This window comes from Salmo salar, chromosome 07, assembly GCF_965601325.2.
Source record: "Salmo salar chromosome 07, fSalSal1, whole genome shotgun sequence".
Classification (NCBI taxonomy): Eukaryota; Metazoa; Chordata; class Actinopteri; order Salmoniformes; family Salmonidae; genus Salmo; species Salmo salar.
Window position 1 is genome coordinate 35,023,436 of NC_138297.1, and position 15,425 is coordinate 35,038,860.

General features: G+C 38.9%; 1 protein-coding gene across 4 annotated transcripts; it reads left to right on the forward strand.

Annotated features, from left to right (window-relative positions):
* The first annotated feature begins 965 nt into the window (after positions 1 to 965).
* LOC106609071 (oligosaccharyltransferase complex subunit ostc) lies at positions 966 to 15,223 on the forward strand. 4 transcript variants are annotated; one of them, XM_014207454.3, is made up of 5 exons: positions 1,034 to 1,331; positions 3,643 to 3,798; positions 8,780 to 8,873; positions 8,980 to 9,177; positions 14,982 to 15,223. In XM_014207454.3, exons 1-5 carry the CDS (start codon positions 1,193 to 1,195, stop codon positions 14,998 to 15,000), a joined length of 606 nt encoding a protein of 201 aa, XP_014062929.1. In that variant the 5' UTR covers positions 1,034 to 1,192; the 3' UTR covers positions 15,001 to 15,223. The 4 variants fall into 4 exon arrangements, with proteins under 4 accessions (XP_045577831.1, XP_014062931.1, XP_014062929.1 ...); XM_045721875.2 differs by lacking the exon at positions 8,980 to 9,177 and having other exon boundaries at positions 966 to 1,331; XM_014207455.3 differs by lacking the exon at positions 3,643 to 3,798 and having other exon boundaries at positions 1,041 to 1,331.
* The last annotated feature ends 202 nt before the right edge of the window (positions 15,224 to 15,425 follow it).

Consider the following 15,425-nt stretch of genomic DNA (forward strand, 5'->3'; position numbering starts at 1 on the left):
TAGGCAATTTATGAAATTGGTTTGCCAGCTCCATGTAGGTTACACGTGACACAAATTGATTTGCAATGACTCCGGTAATATCGTCATTTCAACATATGTATTGTATCAAATGGTGTCCAACAATGGCATATACATTAATAGGCTACTTGATGGCCAACAGAGTGGCAAATGTATAATTCTCTACATTTAATGTCAGTTTCATTGAGGACTTTTCCCCCATAAAAAGAACCACGCGAGGGAGTTCCATAACTTCCATTTCAAATTTCTACTCGGCAGCCCGAGACCAATGAACTAAGCATGCATAAAACACTTTGCTTGATAGTTTTCTTTATGCAAAGTCAACATTCGAATGCAGTTTAAACCACCTCCGAGGGAATGTATGTAATGCGCTCTAGTGCGCCCAATATCGTTTTCCAGTGATTTGTATCCATTATTTCTTCATCTGCATAAATTGTAGCATTTTAATCTGTTTTATGGGGTTAAAGGTTGGAGATGGGTTTCTCTATAACCACAATCTAAATTGCCTACCTACAGCACACGTGACTCAGGCAATAGCTGTTGGGCTCTCTCAACACACACCACTCTGTCCCTCCCCACAACTCTCGCTCAACAGCCTGCCTCGCTGCCTTACAGTCAGCAGCAGGTCACAATGAATTATATATATATTTTAAGAGAAATGCCATGGCGGCCGTGGTGCAACTTGGAAATAGCCTAGGGACTGGGAGACCAGTCAGGACCGTGGGAAAGATGAACAGAGCTAAGTACAGAGAGATCATTGATAAAAACCTGCTCCCCAGAGGCCAAAAAACCCCCCGCAACCAATACATTTTCACTCGCAACATCGTTTTCTAAGTAAACTGCGAGGTTGCAACCTGGAAACACTGATGTGGGTAGATAGTGCAAACCCTTTTGTTCTATAACCGTTGATTGTCGCACAACATCTACGTCACCACTAAGGTCTTACCAGATAAATGACACCTTTCAAAGTAAAATAGACCTTACGTCACATTTTGTCAGTATTCAGGTACAGTGATTTTGGATATGACATGAAATCCATTTTCTCATTCAAATAATGGCACTGGCTTATTAAGTGTTTATCAACGAACTCGATTTTCGGTACTTCCTGGACACGTCGACGTAGCAGACAGAAACCGGAAATCTGTTTACCGCAAGAGTATATTCGTTTTGAAATATGGAGACGTTATACGGTATACCTTTCGCAGTGTTGGAATGTCCAAATATAAAACTCAAAAAGCCGTCATGGTTGCACATGCCCTCGGCTATGACAGTCTATGCGATCGTTATTGTATCGTACTTTCTCATTACTGGAGGTAAGTTGTCGAACAGTGCTGCTAGCTAACTGTTTGTTAGCTGTAACAGATCATGGTTAACACAGCCTCAAACAGGCTTTGCTTTGGCTGTAACGTTATAGACCAAGTTACATCCATCCATCCATCTAACTAGCTATGTGTTAACGTTATTCAACAATCACAAGTATTGTATGCAGTTAGCAATAGCTGGGTTTCTCAACTAGTCTTAGTCGACTCAACGATTTACGATAGTGTTGAGTGGTGACTAGTGTGGTTGGACTGGCACTCCGTCACACAAAATTACGTTGTTTTATATGTATAAATGTGTGTAATTGTGGGATATTCTTAGGGTGCTGGAATCAGTATTTGTGATGTCAGAGCTCCAGTCCGCCCAAATCTGTCCCAGGTAAACTATCTTAAATCGTGGAGTTGAGTGAATTTCATCAGCTACTTAACTCCAGGATTTTTAACTTAGGTACAATTATTTAGTTTACATACATATTGAGGAAAAACCAGTACATGCAGTCAGACCTATACAATCGGCTAATCTGTGTTGCAAAAATGAATGGATTTCATAAGAACACATTAACATTACAAACCAGTTTTGTGCCAACCATCAACCAATCTGCTTTTTCCAAGCACACCCATTCTGTTAACATCTGACTCAACCAGTGATCTGTTTGTGCAGTAATGTTGAACTTTTTTTTTATGTAGCTAGTGAACTACTTTTTTAAAGTAACTTCAGTTTAACAAAGGGTAGCTTTACTGTGTGTCAATTAAGTAATTGGTAGCTTGGTAATTTCGAGTCTTATTAATCAGGCAGTAATACAAACTTAATTGGTATAAACAATAAAACTTATACCTGCAAAATCATGTAAATGTTCCTTACAAGCTAGAATGTTAAATGCAATTACATTTAAACATACTATACCGGTTTATCTGTGCGGTTTGTCCTTAAGCTGCTAGAAATTTGAGACAAAATAACTACAAGAAAGTATTGTTTACTTAACTTTGAGAGCCCATAGGTACAGTGCATTCGTAAAGTATTCAGACCCTTGGACTTTTTCCAAATTCTGGTTACATTGCAGCCTTATATTAAAATTGATTAAATTGTGTGTCCCTCAATCTACACCCATTATGCCATAAAGACAAAGCAAACATTAAAAAAAATTGTAACCAATATATGTAAATGTAATATTTCCTATATATATATGAATATGAATATATATATATATATGAATATATATATATATGAATATGAATATATATATATATGAATATATATTTGAATATATATATATATATATATATATGAATATATATATATATATTCATATATATATATATATTCATATATATATATTCATATATATATATTCATATATATATTCATATATATATATATTCATATATATATATATGAATATATATATATATATATTCATATATATATTCATATATATATATATGAATATATATATATATATGAATATATATATATATATATGAATATATATATGAATATATATATATATATATATATATGAATATATATATATGAATATATATATATATATATATATATGAATATATATATATGAATATATATATATATATATGAATATATATATGAATATATATATATATATATTCATATATATATATTCATATATATATATTCATATATATATATTCATATATATATATTCATATATATATATTCATATATATATATATTCATATATATATATTCATATATATATATATATATTCATATATATATATATATTCATATATATATATATATATATTCATATATATATATATTCATATATATATATATATATATATTCATATATATATATATTCATATATATATATTCATATTCATATATATATATATATATATGAATATATATATATATGAATATATATATATATATATGAATATATATATATATTCATATATATATATATGAATATATATATATATATATTCATATATATATATATATATATATGAATATATATATATATATATATATATATATTCATATTCATATATATATTCATATATATATACATATATATATTCATATATATATATATATTCATATTCAGATGGAATGGCCGATTAATTAGGGCCGATTTCAAGCTTCCCTTTGGAAATCGGTATTTTTGGACACCGATTTGGCTGATGTATTTATTATTATTTTTTTAATGTATTTTGTATTTTTTTATATATTTTTATTATTATTTTTTACACCTTTATTTAACTGGGCAAGTCAGTTAAGAACACATTCTTATTTTCTTATTTAACTGCCTTGTTCAGGGGCAGAACGACAGATTTTTACCTTGTCAGCTCGGGGATTCGTTTTTGCAACCTTCCGGTTACTCGTCCAACGCTCTAACCACCTGCCTTACATTGCACTCCACGAGGAGTCTGCGTCGCAGGCTGACTGTTACGCGAGTGCAGCAAGAAGACAAGGTAAGTTGCTAGCTAGCATTAAACTTCTAAAAAACAATCAATCTTCACAATCACTAGTTAACTACACATGGTTGATGATATTACTAGTTTATCTAGCGTGTCTTGCGTTGCATATAATCGATGAGGTGCCTGTTAATTTCTCATCGAATCACAGCCTACTTCGCCAAACGGGTGATGATTTAGCACTGTCGTTGCACCAAACCTAACCGTAAACATCAGTGCCTTTCTTTAAAATCAATACACAAGTATATATTTTTAAACCTGCATATTTCTTCTCTTGCGTTCCGTGCAAGCAGTAATGGTATATGCAGCAGTTTGGGCCACCTGGCTCGTTGCGAACTGTGTGAAGTCCATTTATTCCTAACAAAGACCGTAATTAATTTGCCAGAATTGTACATAATTATGACATAACATTGAAGGTTGTACAATGTAACAGCAATATTTAGACTTAGGGATGCCACCCGTTAGATAAAATACGGAATTGTTCAGTATTTACTGAAAGAATAAATGTTTTGTTTTTGAAATGATAGTTTCCGGATTCGACCATATTAATGACCAAAGGCTTGTATTTCTGTGTGTTATTATAATTAAGTCTATGATTTGATATTTGATAGAGCAGTCTGACTGAGCGATGGTAGGCAGCAGCAGGCTCGTAAGCATTCATTCAAACAGCACTTTCGTGCGTTTGCCAGCAACTCTTCGCAATGCTTCAAGCATTGAGCTGTTTATGACTTCAAGCCTATCAACTCCTGAGATTAGGCTGGTGTAACCGATGTGAAATGGCTAGCTAGTTAGCGGGGTGCGCGCTAATAGCGTTTCAATCGGTGACGTCACGCGCTCTGAGACTTGGAGTAGTTGTTCCCCTTGCTCTGCTTTTGTGGAGCGATGGGTAATGATGCTTCGAGGGTGGCTGTTGTCTATGTGTTCCTGGTTCGAGACCAGGTAGGGGCGAGGAGAGGGGCGGAAGCTATACTGTTACACTGGCAATACTAAAGTGCCTATAAGAACATCCAATAGTCGAAGGTATATGAAATACAAATGGTATCGAGAGAAATAGTCCTTTAATTCCTATAATAACTACAACCTAATACTTCTTACCTGGGAATATTGAAGACTCATGTTAAAAGGAACCACCAGCTTTCATATGTTCTCATGTTCTGAGCAAGGAACTTAAACGTTAGCTTTTTTACATGGCACATATTGCGTTTTTACTTTCCCAACACTTTGTTTTTGCATTATTTAAACCAAATTGAACATGTTTCATTATTTATTTGAGGCTAAATTGATTTTATTGATGTATTATATTAAGTTAAAATAAGTTCATTCAGTAATTATTACAAATAAAGAAAAAAATTGGCCGATTTAATCGGTATCGGCCCTTTTTTTTGGCCCTCCAATAATCGGTATCGGCTATGAAAAAATCATAATCGGTTGACCTCTACTTAGTACTTTGTTGAAGCACCTTTTGGAAGCAATTACAACCTCGAGTCCTCTTGGGTATGACGCTACAAGCTTGTCACACCTTTATTTGGGGAGTTTCTCCAATTTATCTCTGCAGAACCTCTCAAGCTCTGTCAGGTTGGGTGGGGAGCGTCGCTGCACAGCTATTGGCTGGGCCACTCAAGGTCATTCGGAGAATTGTCCTGAAGCCACTCCTGCATTGTCCTGGCTGTGTGCTTAGGATCGTTGTCCTATTGGATGGTGAACCTTCGCCCCAGTCTAAGGTCCTGACCGCTCTGGAGCAGGCTTTCATCAAGGATCTCTCTACTTTGCTTCGTTCATTTTTCCCTCGATCCTGACTAGTCTCCCAGTCCCTGCCGCTGAAAAACATCCCCACAGCATGATGCTGCCACCACCATGCTTCACCGTAGGGATGGTGCCAGGTTTCCTCCAGATGTGACGCTTGGCATTCAGGCCAAAGAGTTCAATCTTGGTTTTATCAGACCATATTATCTTGTTTCCTATTGTTTGAGAGTCTTTTGGCAAACTCCATGCTGGCTTGTCATATGCCTTTTTACTGAGGAGTGGCATTTGTCTGGTCACTACCACTACCAAGGCCTGATTGCTGGAGTGCTGCAGAGAGGGTTGTCCTTCTGGAAGGTTGTCGAATCTCCACAGAGAAACTCCGGAGTTTTGTCAGTGACCATCAGGTTCTTGGTCACCTTCCTGACCAAGGCCCTTCTCCCTCGATTGCTCATTTTAGCTGGGCGGCCACCTCTTGGTGGTTCCAAACTTCTTCCATTTGAAGAATGATGGAGGCCACTGTGTTCTTGAGGACCTTCATTGCTGCAGAAATGTTTTGGTACCCTTCCCCAGATGTGTGCCTCGACAAAATACTGTCTCGGAGCTCTACGGGCAATTCCTTCGACCTCAAGGCTCGGTTTTTGCTCTGACATGCACTGTCAACTGTGGGACCTTATATAGAAAGGTGTGTGCCTTTCCAAATTAAGTCCAATCAATTGAATTAACCGCAGGTGGACTCCAATAAAGTTGTAGAAACATCTCAAGGATGATCATTGGAAACCGGATGCACCTGAGCTCAATTTCAAGTCTCATAGCAAAGGGTCTGAATTCTTATTTACATGAAGTATTTCCTAAAATAAATAAAATGTTTTCTCTTTGTCATTATAGGGTATTGTGTGTCGAAACATTTTTTTTAAATACATTTTAGAGTAGTCCTGTAACGTAACTAAATGTTTAAAAGTCAAGGGGTCTGATTACTATTTGAATGCACTGTACATGATTTGGTTCAGCACCGAGGTAAAATAAGTTTTATATTGGATATTCAGTTCTCTCCTCAATGGTGCCATGACCATGAACATTGTATATTCTGAATCAGATGAGGGAGAACAATCCACACTTTGTGCAATTTTGTTTTTGTATAAATAAAGAAATCACTCAACGTGTGGCTTGTTCTCCATCTTTCAGAACATACTATTTTCAAGGTCATGGCATGCTTGGTTCAATAGCTACACTGAGCAAAAATATAAACGCAACATATACAGTGTTAATCCCATGTTTCATGAGCTGAAATAAAACATCTCAGAAATATTCCATATGCACACAAAGCTTATTTTTCTCAAATTATTTGGGACAAATTTGTATGCATCCCTGTTAGTGAGCATTTCTCCTTTGCCGAGACAATCCATCCAACTGACAGGTGTGGCATATCAAGAAGCTGATTAAACAGCATGATTATTACACAGGTGCACCTTGTGCTGGGGACAAAAGGCCACTCTAAAATGTGCAGTTTTGTCACACAACACAATGCCACAGATGTCTCATGTTGAGGGAGCGTGCCAATGGCATGCTGACTGCAGAAATGTCCACCAGAGCTGTTGCCAGATAATTTAATGTTAATTTCTCTACCATAAGCCGCCTCCAACACTCTATTAGAGAATTTGGCAGTACGTCCAATCAGCCTCACAACCGCAGACCACATGTATGGCGTTGTGTGGGTGAGCGGTTTGCTGATGGCAACATTGTGAACAGAGTGCCCTATGGTGGCGGTGGGGTTATGGTATGGTCAGTTATAAGCAACAGACAACGAACACAATTGCATTTTAGCGATGGCAATTTGAATGCACAGAGATACTGTGACGAGATTTTGAGGCCCACTGTCATGCCATTCGTCCGCCATCACCTCATGTTTCAGCATGATAATGCACGGCCCCATGTCGCACTGATCTTTACACAATTCCTGGAAGCTGAAAATGTCCCAGTTCTTCCACAGCCCATTGAAAATGTTTGGCATGCTCTTGATTGACATGCACAACAGCGTTTTCCAGTTCCCACCAATATCCAGCAACTTCGCCCAGCCATTGTAGAGGACTGGGACAACATTCCACAGTCAAAAGCCTGATCAACTCTATGCGAAGAGATGCACCGCTGCATGAGGCAAATGGTGGACTCACCAGATACTGACTGGTTTTCTGATCCACGCCTCTACCTTTTTGTTAAGGTACCAACAGATGCATATCTGTATTCCCAGTCATGTGAAATACATAGATTAAAACTAGCCTAACATACTGACCGTACCGCTCACGCTGCGTGTGCGAGCGTTGCAAAATGTACACATGAATGTTATTCAATCATTGCACCCAAGTCCTGTCTCTCCCATCTCCTCATTGGTTTTTAGGAGCATATACCCGCATAGGTGATTGAAAGATGAGCTGAGGTCTACACTAGAGTCCAGTGAGTAGTGGTAATGCACCTTATATAAAGTCCAAAGAAGAAGTCTGAAGTGGGAGAGATTACTAGAAACAAACTCGGTTTACCGTTTTATGTGTGGATTAATTGTCAGAGTAGAGGACCTTGTGCATTTCAAGTAAAAAAACAACCCAACGTTTATATCCCAGGACAAATTAGCTAGAAACAGCACGCTAGCTAGTGAAATTGCCATAAATGTTTGCTTATCGACCTGTCCCCAAATTAATATAATTGGTTCAGAGTTTATTTTGATATTTCAACCTGTGTCCTGTGCGCGATGGCGGACGCATGCACGGTCTGGTCAGCGTCTAACTTTACCTCTGTACCTAACCATATAACTACAGGCACTCTAAAAAGTCAGGTAAACAATACTGTGGATAATTTGTCAACTTTTGAGCACCTGAAGGAGTTAAGTTTAAATGTAATTTTATTCAACATTCTGGCTTGTAAGTAACATTTTGCAGGAATTCATTTCAGGCTGTATATACCCATTGTGTATTACAGCCTGATTAATTACACTAGGTAATGTTAAACTATATTCTCAGAGTAGCTTCCCCAACACTGTGGCTAATGAACCTTGAGTCATTTATTAGGTAATTTGTATAGGCTACTTGTAGCAAGCCAGCTCAGATGATCTGGGCTAGCATTGCATCTTCTTTTGCCCTCGCACATCACGTATACTATGCCAATGCATGACTAACTATTGATTTTCTTTCTAGTTACTTTAGCTAAATATTTCGAAGGGCTTTCATCATGTCTCTCCCATCTGCAGGCATCATCTACGATGTCATTGTGGAACCACCTAGTGTGGGTTCAATGACTGATGAACATGGGCACCAGCGGCCAGTTGCGTTTTTGGCATACAGGTAAGTACGCTGCCCCTTTGCCAGTGTATGCTGTTCCTGCATTGTCAACGCTTGGGGCCATCATTTACTAGTCATAAACACTTTATTTGTTCTCTTTCACATGAAGAGTGAATGGCCAGTACATCATGGAAGGGTTGGCCTCCAGTTTCCTCTTCACTATGGGAGGCTTGGGCTTCATAATCCTAGATCGCTCCAATGCCCCAAACATCCCTAAACTCAACCGCTTCCTCCTGCTGTTCATTGGTTTTGTAAGCGTCCTGCTCAGCTTCTTCATGGCCAGGGTGTTCATGAGAATGAAACTGCCGTAAGTACTCTCTTGTGAAGATTTATTAGGATGCCTCTAAACCAAAACACATGAAACTGTGGGGTGAGGAGAAATGAGCTATTTTCTGATGGACAGCACAACACAAACCTAGGCCCTTCCCCAAAACACTGCTCCCATTGAAAACCATTAAGTTGCTGCGTTTTTTACACATTTGTTTGTCTAGTTTGAAGACGACCTAATCGTCACAACACAAGCAACAGTCTTGATAGGATGGTTGAGATGGATGTTTGGGTGTTGCACAACCACTCAAAAGATGTATCTCGTTTGATACCACTCAATGAACGGATATTCCACTCAAAAGGGAACTGGGGTTCCTTCAGTTCGATTCAACGTTTGTTATGTTGCATGGCGTTTTGTAGTGAATTACATGTTTCCCCAAAACGGTGTGCACTGTTCTTCAACAGCCTTTGGTGGAAGTGGTGAGTGGCCTGATCAATATGGGTGTTACCATTTAAAATCGCAAAACACACACCATACACATTCTCCCTCTGGGCCACCATAATCACACTGTTCTTCAACTAGTACTGCTACTTGCACACTCATCTTCTGCACATCTATCACCCTAGTGTTTAATTTACCATACTGTAATAATTTCGCCACTATGGCCTATTTATGGCCTCACCCCCCTTATTCCTACCTCATTTGCACACACTGTATATAGACTTTCTCTATTGTATTATGTTTGTTTATTCCATGTGTAACTCTGTATTGTTGTTTGTGTCACACTGCTTTGCTTTATCTTGGCCAGGTCACAGTTGTAAATGAGAACTTGTTCTCAACTAGCCTACCTGGTTAAATAAAGGTGAAATAAATAAAATAAATAAATAAACTAGTCATTCAGTACAGTAACGTTTCGGTTAAACCCTGCTCAATCGTAATGAACGCACCACTGTCTTCATGACAGTAAAGTCTATTGCAGGACAATTCTTTTGAAATGTTATAATGCATCAAAACACCAGACTTAAAAAAGTTAGGTAAAAAATGGTAATCTAATGCAGACATTCTACTTTCCTCGAAGTACCCCCAGACAGCCCAGTTATTTAATGTATTCCAGAACCAGCACTGCTGATTCAACTAATAAGGGGCTTAATGGAGGCCATTTGAATCGGCTGTGCTAGTTCTTGAATACATCAAAGAAGTGGACTGGCTGGGGGCGAAGAGTGTGTATAAATGAAGATGTCTTACTCAGGCATTTTACTGTTGAAAAACATTGTCTGTGTCAGTGGTCGTTCCCGCTCTCGTGTGTGGATGTTTTACCGTGTGAGCTCACAGTTCCTCCATTATCTCTGGCATGCTCACACCAGAGGGGGAACATCCACTTACACAGACAATATTTTTTTTAAACTGCCCCTAAACAGCTGGCTCTGGTCTACATATTGTCCCCCTCCCTGATCGCCCTGCCCTGACCAGAAGAAATTAGCCAGTGAGATGTCTCGCTTTCTCTACCGTCTCTGGCTGGGGGTACACGAGGAGAGGTTTAGGAAACACTAGTCGTTTCTCAAAATGCATACTACTATACTCCCAGCACGCACATTGGAGCACAGGAGGGTCGGAGTACGAGTCCAAATCAAAGTATGCGAAACAGGGCACTTCTCGAATGCGTACTCTGTTTGTACATATTTTGGAGCATGCATCAATGCAAACTTCAACAGAAAGTATGGACAGAAATATGAAGCAATATGAAGCAACCACGTAAAAATTATGCAACATTTCTTGAAATCAAAATATCTTAACCATTATTTAAGCTGAAAATATATTCAGAATTGCGAATTATATAATGCCCATTCTCATCTCGTGTTGCTTGACTGCCATATTTTATATTGGTGCATTAATAAATACTTTTTTTTTTTGGCATGTTTACCTGCCTACAATACCCATGAACTAGTGTGCATAGATCGCAATCCCATAGTAATTCAATAGGGCTAACTAGCTAGCTACTACTGTTAGCTAGCCAGATAGCCATGACAAATTGGTAGCTAGCTACCCACAAAGAATTGACATCTACCTTGCATAACATTTGTTTTAGGTCATTTTTGCCTGTTGTACTATCTAGTTAGCTACATTGTTGGAATTCACATATACAGTGCCTTCGGAAAGTATTCAGACCCCTTGACTTTTTCCACATTTTGTTAAATTACAGCCTTATTTTAAATTGCTGAATATTTTTTTTCCTCATCAATCTACATACACTAGCCCATAATGACAAAGCAAAAACAGTTTTAGACATTTGCTAATTTATTAAAATAAAAAAACGATCACATTTACATAAGTATTTAGACCCTTTACTTAGTACTTTGTTGAAGCAACTTTGACAGCGATTACAGCCTCAAGTCTTCTGGGGTATGACGCTACAAGCTTGGCACACCTGTATTTGGGGAGTTTCCAGAAGTACAATCATCTCCACAGAGGAACTCTAGAGCTCTGTCAGAGTGACCATCCGGTTCTTGGTCACCTGCCTGACCAAGGCCCTTCTCCCCCGAATTGCTTAGTTTGGCTGGGTGGCCAGCTCTAGGAAGAGTCTTGCTGGTTCCAAACTTCTTTGATTTAAGAATGGAGGCCACTGTGTTGTTGAGGACCTTCAATGCTGAGGAAATGTTTTGGCAACCTTCCCCAGATCTGTGCCTCGACACAATCCTGTCTCGGAGCTCTACGGACAATTCCTTCGACCTCATGGCTTGGTTTTTGCTCTGACATGCACTGTCAACTGTGGGACCTTATCTAGACAGGTGTGTGCCTTTCCAAATCATGTCTAATCAATTGAATTTACCAAAGGTGGACTAATGAAGTTGTAGAAACATCTTATGGATGATCATTGAAACAAGATGAACCTGAGCTAAATTTTGAGTGTTATTGCAAAGGGTCTGAATACTTATGTAAGTAAGGCATTTCTGTTTGGGGTATTGTGTATAGGTTGCTGAGGACTTTTTTTTTTTACAATTTAATCCAGTTTAGAATAAGGCTGTAAAAAAATGTGGGAAAAGTCAAGGGGTCTGAATACTTTCCGAAGGCACTGTAGCTAACTGATAGTTATACACAAAGCAATAATTTTACTTCATATCTTGTTTTGTCTCTATTGCTATTGTCTTGGCTGGAAGAAGATTTAGTGAATTGGGAAGTGCAGAGTGAGAATACAGTAGGGGGAGTGCAAGTGCTTCTGAAATGTAATGTGTGTTCTCAACACTCGTCCTCGCTAGAACGTCTTCGGGGAATGCACTCGGAGCATGAGAGTGTGGAGCACGGTAGTATGCATATTGAGAAACACCCACTGTTTTTAGACTCTATGATAATGTTGGCAAAACACTATGGATTTATCTCCAAATGGCACCCTATTCCTTATATAGTACACTACTATTAACCTGGGCCCATACTTCTCTGGCAAAATATATGGATGTTTTTTTAAATGTTTTAATTTAACCTTTATTTAACTAGGCAACTCCGTTAATCTCTCTTGGGTAGGGGGCAGTATTTTCACGGGTGGATGAAAAACTTACCCAAATTAAACGGCCTACTACTCGGGCCCAGGAACTAGAATATGCATATTGGATAACAGAACTCATATGGCAGGCAAAAACCTGAGAAAAATCCAACCAGGAAGTGGGAAATCTGGTTCTTGTAGTCTTTTCAAGTCATTGCCTATCTAACACACAGTGACTTAGGGTTCATTTTGCACTTCCTAAGGCTTCCACTAGATGTCAACAGTCTTTAGAACCTAGTTTCAGGCTTTTGCAGTGAACAGAGAGCGAACAAGAAGGCCGGGGAGTTGGTGACTCAGGGAAGGACATGAGTTCATTGGCGCGCATTCACATGATGAGGTAGCTGTGTTCCAAAACGTTTTTCAAGACATTGGAATCGTCCGGTTGGAATATTATTGAAGTTCTATGTTAAAAAGGCCCTAAAGATTGATGCTATACAACGTTTGACATGTTTCAACGTACGTAAATATAACTTTTTTTAGACTTTTTGTCGTGAAATTTTGGGCGCGCTATGTACATTTGGAGTAGCTTACTGAACGTGCAAACAACAAGGAGGTATTTGGACATAAATTATGGACTTTATCGAACAAAACAACATTTATTGTGGACCTGGGATTCCTGGAAGTGCTAGCGTCCCACCTGCCCAAGAGAGGTTAAACAAATACTTCATGGAAAATACATGTTCCTGAACAATGCAATGATTTTACATCTTCACTATCTTTTGCAGTTGAAATTTGAGTTCTGTTATACTCACAGACATCATTCAAACAGTTTTAGAAACTTCAGAGTGTTTTCTATCCAAATCTACTAATAATATGCATATTCTAGTTCCTGGGCCAGAGTAGTAGGCCGTTTAATTTGGGTACGTTTTTCATCCGGCCGTGAAAATACTGCCCCCTACCCAAGAGAGGTTAAAAAAAAAAAAACATTTTAGGCAGATAAAGCACACATGCGTTTATGACGAGATCAAACACTTTTGCATGTTAACTGGGAATCCTAAGTCATTACTCCACATGCTTGACATACATCACTTTGTTTTGAGCCGACTTCGCTTTCAGCTTTGAACTGGACACCTGGCTCAAACCCAGGAGGTGTTTTTCACCTGGTTCAAACCCCTCTTGACCTGTGAATCGGGCCAGCTTAATCAATGTTCTGATGAAGGCCATTGATAAATGCTGAAATATCAAGCTTTTACTAGTTGTTGTTTAAATAAAATGAGTGTTTAATGGTGAGCGAGCGTTTCCCCTTTTCAACTCACGTTGGTTAAGCGCCCTCCACTTCTTTCCGAGGTACACTACATTACCAAAGGTATGTGGACACCTGCTTGTCGAACATCTCATTCCAAAATCATGGGCATTAATATGGAGTTGGTCCCCCACTTTGCTGCTATAACAGCCTCCACTCTTCTGGTAAGGCTTTCCACTAGGAACATTGTTGCGGGGACTTGCTTCAATTCAGCCACGAGCATTAGTGAGTGAGGTTGTGCACTGATGTTTGGCAATTAGGCCTGGCTCACAGTTGGCGTTCCAATTCATCCCAAAGGTGTTCATGGGGTTGAGGTCAAGTTCTTCCACACTGATCTCAACAAACCATTTCTGTATGGACCTCGCTTTGTGCATGGCGGCATTGTCATGCTGAAACAGGAAAGGACCTTCCCCAAACTGTTGCCACAAAGTTGGAAGCACAGAATCGTCTAGAATGTCATTGTATGCTGTAACGTAAAAATTTCCCTTCACTGGAACTAAGGGGCCTAGCCCGAACCCTGAAAAACAGCCCCTGACCATTATTCCTCCTTTACAGTTGGCACTATGCATTGGGGCAGGTAGCATTCCCCTGGCATCCGCCAAACCCAGATTCGTCCGTCGGATTGCCAGATGGTGAAGCGCGATTCATCACTCCATGGTGATCTTAGGCTTGTGTGCTGCTGCTCGGCCATGGAAACCCATTTCATGAAGCTCCCGACGAATAGTTCTTGTGCTAGCAAGGCAGAAACTTGAAGAACTGACTTGTTGGCATCCTATGACGGTACCACGTTAAGTCACTGAGCTCTTCAGTAAGGCCATTCTATTGCCAAAGTTTGTCTATGAAGATTGCATGGCTGTGTGCTCAATTTTATACACCTGTCAGCAACAGGTATGGCTGAAGGGGTGTCCACATACTTTTGTATATATAGTGTGTATATCAATCAGTTATTTACCTGAACTGCTGACAAATATTTAAAGTTTTGTCATTGAGGATCCTCCTGTTAATTTTGACCGCACGGGTTGGAAGCCTACTCTAATCTGTCTCTACCTTTTTATTTCCCTGCAGTGGGTACCTCATGGGTTAAAGATGGACACAACATATTGCAAAGATGAAGAAAGAAGGGCAAAGACAAGTATAACTTGCACAATCACTGATTATGTACTAACGCTTCAATTGATTTAAGCCAGCCTAAACATTCAACACAAATTTACATTGCAAATTTAGAATTGACAGTAACACCCTTCCCGAGCAATACGTCTATGACCATGTTTGAGTGGTGTATTAAAGGCCAGTGCTGTCAAAAATGAGATTTCCTGTGTTTTATATATTTCCTGAGGTTTTAATAATAAATAAATATAATATTGTGAAAATGATAATGCCGTTTTAGTGTAAGAGCTGTTTGAAAAGACTGCCTGAAATTTCTGCCTGTTTTGGTGGGATGGAGTTTTTGCCTGCCTGGTGACATTACCAGGCGGTATGTTAATACAAGATTTCCCAAACTCGGTCCTG

Coding starts and splice junctions, on each gene's coding strand:
- LOC106609071 (XM_014207454.3), top strand. CDS start 1,193: ATGGAGACGTTATACGGTATACCTTTCGCAGTGTTGGAATGTCCAAAT. Junction 3,799..8,779: donor GAGTGCAGCAAGAAGACAAG/GTAAGTTGCTAG, acceptor TCCCATCTGCAG/GCATCATCTACGATGTCATT. Junction 8,874..8,979: donor GTTGCGTTTTTGGCATACAG/GTAAGTACGCTG, acceptor TTTCACATGAAG/AGTGAATGGCCAGTACATCA.